Here is a 7885-nt window from a genome sequence, read left to right on the forward strand (position 1 = left end):
ACTGTTGTTGTTATGTTGTTGTTGTTGTTAATGTTGTTGTTGTTGTTAATGTTGTTGTTGTTGTTGTTGTTGTTATTACCATTACATCGACATCATCATTGATTTTGTCGTTATTATCATCGTCGTCGTCATCAAGACTAACGAATAAAAGATGGCGATTCGTTTGACCTTGACCGTGAAGGTCAGGTCGGGGTAGGGTTCTTCGCAGCAGTTGTATTTGCGCAGGTTCTTCTGACCCGGGTAGGCCAGCAGCTTCCATTCGTTGCTTGCCATATAACTGGACGTATCGATCTGACGACGACAATGATGATGGTGATGATGATGATGGTGGTGGTGATGATGATGATTATGGGGGTGATGATGGTGATGATGATGGTGGTGGTGGTGACGATAAATAATAAAGATAATAGAGATGATAACGATGTCGATTGAAATATCGCACAACTCCACAATAAAGATTAGGTGGAGCATGAAATTATAAGCACGTACGCACGCACACACGTACGCACACACGTACACACGTACGCACACACGTACGCACACGTACACTCAGATATGATCACATGTTTATACGTTCGTGTACCTTTTGATTTATATGCATGCATGCATGCTTAGACGCACTTTAAAAATAATGAGAAAAGACAAACTGATGGTCTGAAAGAGAGAGGAAAAAGAGAGAGAGAGAGGAAGAGAAAAAAAAGAGAAAAGAAAGAGAAAATAGAAAGATAGAGAAAGATAAAAACGGGGTAAAAAAACTTATAGAAAAACTCAAACAAGCAAAAAGAAAGTAAAAAATATAAGAAAAAAAGAGAGAGAGTATACATATTTGATGGAGAGAGTGCCAAAAAGAGCGAGACCCCAATGTAATACGTTATAAATTCGCTGGGGCAATCAGACGCCACTGTAGCTGCTGACGCAACCACACAATCGCAACGTCAACAGACTACGTCATAGTCAGTTGTCTTTGTGTAAATTTTCTCCACTATACATCAACAGATGTACTTGAAACAACATTCCCCTCCCCCCATCGTTGTTTATTCTTTGTTTTTATGTTTTTCGTTCTTGTTTGTTCATACATAGAAAAGTCATCTATCACGGAGGAAGACAAATAACTGATCGCTACTGAATGCCCTCTCATGGCAAATTATATACTGGACCATGGGTGGATTGGTTGGATACTGTAATAGACACACACACACAGACACAGAAAGAGAGAGAGAGAGAGAGAGAGAGAAAAAGAAAGTGATACACACATACATACGTACACACATACAAACAAACAAACATGCACGTATGCATTTAGATACATACATACATACATACATACACGTACGTACATGCTGTTGGTCTGATAATAAATAAAATGGATAAAATCATGAAACGTATTGAACCAAGCTGAAGGGATCCAATAAAATTTATATACTAGGTTTAACAATATGTATGCATGCATGTATGCATGTATGTATGTGTGTTTGTGTAGTTGTATGTATGTTTGTCTGTCTGTCTGTATGGATGGATGGATGGATGGATGGATGGATGGATGGATGGATGGATGGATGGATGGATGGATGGATGGATGGATGGATGGATGGATGGATGGATGGATGGATGGATGGATGGATGGATGGATGGATGGATGGATGGATGGATGGATGGATGGATGGATGGATGGATGGATGGATGGATGGATGGATGGATGGATGTATTTGGGGTCCACATTTAATGGATGGTGAAGTTAGGTAATTAAATGAACAGGTTTTATCTCTATTTCAATGAAATACTTGCACATGAACAACGGCAAATAGGGCGGCAACGCATTCATTCATTCATTCGTTCGTTCGTTCATTCGTTCATTCATTTATTCATTCATTCATTCATTTATCTATTTATTCATTCATATGTTCGTTCCATCCATTCATTTATTTTATTATTCATTCTGTCTTTTTCAAATTGGTTTAATCGTTCTAACTTTTCTCAACAATTTGTTTATATGTCTTGTTTTGTCATTCATTCAATCATTCTTTTATTCATTCATTCATTCATTCATTCATTCCTCCATCCTTCATTCAGTCATTTTTCCATCCTTCATTCAATCATTCTTTTATTCATTTATTTATTCATTCATTCCTCCATCCTTCATTCATTCATTCCTTCTTTATTCATTCAGGCGTGACTGCGTGCATGGTCGAACGACGGACGCAACACAGTCTTAATAATAACACAGAACAGCGTTGGATCGTCATCATCATCATCGTCGTCATCATCATCGTCATCGTTATAACGTTACTCAAGAAAAAATAATGAATAAAAATTAGAATTAAACAAGAGTTGAAAATGATGTAGATGCCTAAGCATACATACATACATACATACATACATACATACATACATACATACATACATACATACATACATACATACTTACATACATACTTACATACATACATACATACATACATACATACATACATACATACATACATACATACATACATACATACATACATACATACATACTTACATACATACTTACATACATACATACATACATACATACATACATACATACATACATACATACATACATACATACATACATACATACATACATACATACATACATACATACATACATACTTACATACATACTTGCATACATACATACATACATACACACACACACACACACACACATACATAATACATACATACATAATACATACATACATACATGCATAAATACATAGGCTAAAGAAAAATAAGCCAACCTCATCTTTATCGTCATAAAAATCGAGATCCAGTTTGAACCCATCGTACGTCCAGGATCCAAATTTGAGACTGCACTGTTGTGTATCGAAGGGGAAATACTCAATATCAATGGCGCAGGTACTGAGGAAAATACCGGCCGGTATCCATAGTACCTCGCCAGACGATTCCACCACGGCCATTGCATCTCGGTTCTCTTTAAGGCGCGTATCGGCACTAAAAATGTGCGCGTTTGTATGTGTCTGTGTACGCCTATGTATGTGTGTATATGTGTGTTTGTGTGTGTATGTGTGTGTTTCTGTGTATATGTATATTTCTGTTTAAAATGTGAAACAAAATTAGCGTTTCACACTAATTTTGTGTGCGAGTTAAATAAACTTGATAGTCAGTCATCTGAAAGTCATCGTAATAGAGATTGAAAAATTGAATTGAAAATAAAGAAATGTTGTGACAATCCTAAACAACTGTACATCAGATAGTTTGAATCCTAAATATGTGTGTATGTGTGTGTCTGTTTGTGTGTGTGTGTGTGCTTTATAAACGTATGTATGTGTGTGTTTGTGTGTATTTATGTGCATTCGGGTGTATTTTGATATACGTATGTGATCCTATTTTCTTCTATCTATAGCTTATATAGATAGATTCAATCAGGTATTCTATATGCAGTTTTGTATATAGAGAAATATAGACCTAAGTTATTATTAGGATCAATTAGTAACATCTCAAAGCTAATACATTCCATTTAGAGAATCTGAAGTTTTTTGTGGTGCACGATGATAATATTTTTATGAACAGTTAGTAACACCGTAAATATAATATACTCCAATTAGAGAATCTGAAGTTTTTTGTGGTACTCGATAATTTTATTTTTACGAACAACTAGTAACACCGTGAACTTAATATATAACATTTAGAGATTCTGAAGTTTTTTGTTTGATGGCTGTGCCCGATGATTTTGTTTTTGTAATCAATTAGTAACATCTGAAGATTAACATATTTCATTCAGAGATTCTGAAGTTTTTGGCTTAGGTGGCTGTGCTCGATGAGTTTTATAATAACTCCTCACAATCAACCTGCACCTTATATTCTTTATTGAGGTCAAATAAATTATTTCGTTTCGTTTCGTATAAATGAATGCAAACGTACGCACGTACATATGAAGCCATGTATCGACTTATCTGTAAAACGTGCCATATACACGTCTGTGTAAATGTATGTGTGCGTGTGTGTATGCATGTGTGTGTGTATGTGTATGTGTGTGTGTATGTGTGTGTGTATGTGTGAATGTTTCCAGTGCAGACTGGACTCATTTATTTGGAGGAATTATGTAAGCGAAATGCGGAGACACGGGACGTCGATGATGATAATGATGATGAGGCTAATGATGATGGTAATGATGATGAGATGGTGGTGGAAGTGATGATAATGATGCTGATGTAAATGACGATGATGATGGTGATAAATAACGATGATAAAGCACCTTCATCATCATTATTAATAATGAAAATATGAAAAAATTCACGACTGCTTATTAAGTTTTTCTTTCTCTTTCTCTCTCTTTCTCTCTCTCTCTCTCTTTCTTTCTCTCTCTCTCTCTCTCTCTCTCTCTTTTAAAAACAACAACAACAACAGCAACCTAAATTTCAAACAAGAGTTGAGTTTCAACGGATCGTGTCTCTGCAGTGTTGTGCCTTATTATTTACAGTTTACAGTGTAATATGAAAGGGGAAAAAAGAAAATCGAATGAGAGAATGAAAAAAGATGAAAAAAAAATGAAAAAATGATTGAACGAACATTCAATGAATGAATGAATGAATGATGAATGAATGAATGAACGGAGGAATGAATGACCGAACAAATAGCTATGAACTAAAGAAAGAACCACGCCAATAATTAACGAAATAATGAGATAATTTGAGAATAGTTGAATAAAAAATAGATAAAAATGAAAAAAATGAATGAGAGAATGAGTGAGGGAATGCCAAAAAAATGAAAAAAAGATGAGAATGAGTAAGGAGATAAAGGAAAAAGTTACCAAACAAAACCTTCTAATACTCTCGCTAATACCTAAAACGATAAAATTCTCTTTCTCTCTCTTTCTCTCTCTTTCTCTTTCTCTCTCTCTCTCTCTTTTTATGTAAAACCTAATAAACAAAATAGCATTTTTTTGGGACGATAAATTAAATTAAAAGAACTTAAAATCAAAAAAATTCATCCCAGTGTTATTTTATGTTCACAATTTGAAAGGGGAATAATAACAGGAAGAGGGGAACTTTTGCAATTATTTTTTATCACTCTCGTTGTCTTTTCTCTACCTCTCTCTCTCTCTCTCTCTCTCTCTCTCTCTCTCTCTCTATCTATCTCTCTTTCTTTCGCTTTTCTTCATTTTATCTATTTATATCCTCTTCTCTATCTATCTAACTATCTATCTATCGTTATATATCTATTTTTGATACTTCTTAATTAGTTTGTTCTTTCAATTTATTAGTTGTTTGCTATAGTTAAATTGTTCATTCGTTAGTTCATTCGTTCGTACGTTCGTTGGTTCAACAGCAACAACAATGAAATTATAAATCTCACAAATTATATAGGACAACATCGGGTTTCCATATCTTCGTAACTGGGACTCGAACAGTGCTGATCCCACCATAATCTTTCGGATCCCATTGGAGGAGAGTATCATTCCACTTCTACGTTTAAACATAAAAAGTTAGGATCAACATCATTGTGACGTCACTATGACGTCATCTTGACGTCGTTATTATTATTACTATTATGACATCATCATAATCATCCTCATCATCGACATTTCACTAAGGTGATTATCATCATCATGTCATCGTCATCAGTACTATCATCATCATGTCATCGTCGTCAGTACCATCATCAACCTCAACATCATCATCATCAACAACGTGACGCCATTAAAGAGGTTAGCAACGTTCATTCAAAAGCAATTAGACGAAAAGTCAGCAGCACTCCAGCGTCATATGATGACGTCACAGTATGACGTCATCATAATCATCATCGTCACTATCAGTCCTACCATCGTGATCCTTCCTTCACTAATGTTTGTTGTTGTTACGGTCTAGTCTTATAGTAACTGTAGTAGTAGAAGCAACAGTAGTAGCAGTAGCAGCCATAGTAGTAGTAGTAGTAGTAGTAATAGTAGTAGTAGTAGTAGTAGTGTAGTAGTAGTAGTAGTAGTAGTAGTAATAGTAGTATTAGTAGTAGTAGTAGTAGTAGTAGTAGTAGTAGTAGTAGTAGTAGTAGTAGTAGTAGTAGTAGTAACGAAATTTGTAATTTTTATGATCCTTCTCAGAACTTACGTATCTGCACCATATGTTGGTAGTTAAAACTTGATTCGTTTCTTCAATGTCCAGGATTTGAATCAGAGCTATCCCGAATCTAACCTATAATAAGTGTCATAATTATTATCATAATTTATAATATAATAATAATTTGTATTAAAATTATAATAATGGCATTATTATTATTACGTGAATATTTAAAATATGTAAAATGGTTAATTCTTGGCAAAAAAAATTTGTTGGAAATGTTTGAGATAGAAATGAGAGTCAGCTCTAGATAAGCATTCACTGCTAAGCTGACTCTTTCACTTTTTTGTGAATAATATGGATTAAAAAAATAAATAAAGAGGTTGATATTGAAAAATCAATGGAAATATCACTATTAATATAATGTAATCCGTTTGTTGTATTGTAATATTTAAGAATTTAACAAACATATATATACATTTTTAATACTTCTACGCCTAAAAGCGCCGATTTAAACGGGAAAGACATTTTCCCGATGTTCATATAAAATATAAAAAGAAGGCAGGTGAATTCAAGTTTTGCCCGCCCCAGTCAAATTGTAGTCCCCCGTCAAATTTTAACCCCCTCTCCTTCAAAATTGACAAGATTGGCCTTTGAATGTAATAATGCTATACTAGTTATGGAATTATTTTTACTTTTATTGTTTCCGAAGTGTTGACGACGGGCCTTCCGACTATTCCAATGTCTTCATAATTTTTCAGTAAGTCATTTATCAGCTGCTTCTCTTGCGGCCTGACGAAATCGTCGTCGTAAACGTAGCCGTAGTGGCTGTAGTAGTCGCTGCCTTGGCTGTAGTAGTTGTGGCTGGTGGCTGTTGTGGTTGTCGTTAGTGGTGTTGTTGTTGTTGGTGGTGTTGTTTTTTGTCTGCGTTTGTATGTTGAGAGGTGCTGTTGTTTGTGGCGATTTTTATGCTGTTGCGATTTTTGATGATGTTGTGGATGATTGCTTGGGTGTTGGAACTTTTTTTCGTCGTTATAATCGGCGTTAATGTCATTGTTAATGTCGTCAAGATAGTAGGAAAGAGTGTTGTTGATGTTTTTGTTGAAGCCATCGTTGTAATAAAAATAATTTAAGTTGATGTCGCCATTATTGTTGTTGTTGTTGTCGTTGTTGTTGTTGTTGTTGTTGCTGTTGTTATTGAGATCTCTTTTGTAGTTGACGTTGTTGTTGTTTTTGTTTTTATTGTAAGGAAAATATTTTTGTTCGTCCCACTGAAACTTTGTATGATCAGTTGTGATTACGTTTGAACGCTTGAAGCGATTGTGGGCGCTGCTGCTGATGTTGTTGTTGTTGATGTCGATTTTGTTGTTGTTGTTGTTGTTATTGTTGTTGGTGGTGTTGCTGTTGTTGTCGTTGTTGTTGTTGTTGTTGTTACTGTTATTAATGCCGAAAACATTTCCAACGTCATTCGTGACATTTCTTATAATGATGACGTTGCTTATATCTTCCTCAAATTCCTCACCATTATTATTAATGTGAACATTGTTATTATTATTTTTGTTGTTGTTGCTGTTGTTGTTGTTTCTTTTGTTGTTGTTGTTGTTGTTTTTATTAGTATTTTGAACGCGGACGTATGTTTTGTCAAATAGGTCGGCATCATCATCATTAATAACGCGCCCATAACTCACCTTACCATCGTCATCATCGTCGTCGTCAACTTCTTTTTCATCATTTAAATCAGTGACGTCACTATTATCATCATCATCATCATCATCACTGTAGTAATCATCCTGATAATGATCTTCTTCACCTTCGTCTTCATTCATCATCGTCATCGTCAT

The 7885-nt window shown here is 34.8% G+C and overlaps 2 protein-coding genes across 2 annotated transcripts in view; both read right to left on the reverse strand.

The window, feature by feature from the left end:
- HELRODRAFT_170649 (hypothetical protein) overlaps positions 1-2948 on the reverse strand; it is a gene marked incomplete at both ends in the record, with an annotated part of 5308 nt that extends 2360 nt beyond the window's left edge. Inside the window, 2 exons of the mRNA XM_009016449.1 lie at positions 169-291; positions 2769-2948. Of these exons, the coding sequence (XP_009014697.1) occupies positions 169-291; positions 2769-2948 (303 nt within the window). The remainder of the gene's footprint in view (positions 1-168; positions 292-2768) is intronic.
- A 2394-nt stretch (positions 2949-5342) lies between these two features.
- Positions 5343-7885, reverse strand: HELRODRAFT_170650 (hypothetical protein; the record flags this gene model as incomplete). Its single annotated transcript, XM_009016450.1, has 4 exons — positions 5343-5456; positions 6096-6179; positions 6740-6908; positions 7065-7885. The coding sequence occupies 4 exons, from the start codon at positions 7883-7885 to the stop codon at positions 5343-5345; spliced, it is 1188 nt and encodes a 395-aa protein (XP_009014698.1).

The sequence above is a fragment of the Helobdella robusta genome (genome assembly GCF_000326865.2).
Source record: "Helobdella robusta unplaced genomic scaffold HELROscaffold_18, whole genome shotgun sequence".
Taxonomy (NCBI): Eukaryota; Metazoa; Annelida; class Clitellata; order Rhynchobdellida; family Glossiphoniidae; genus Helobdella; species Helobdella robusta.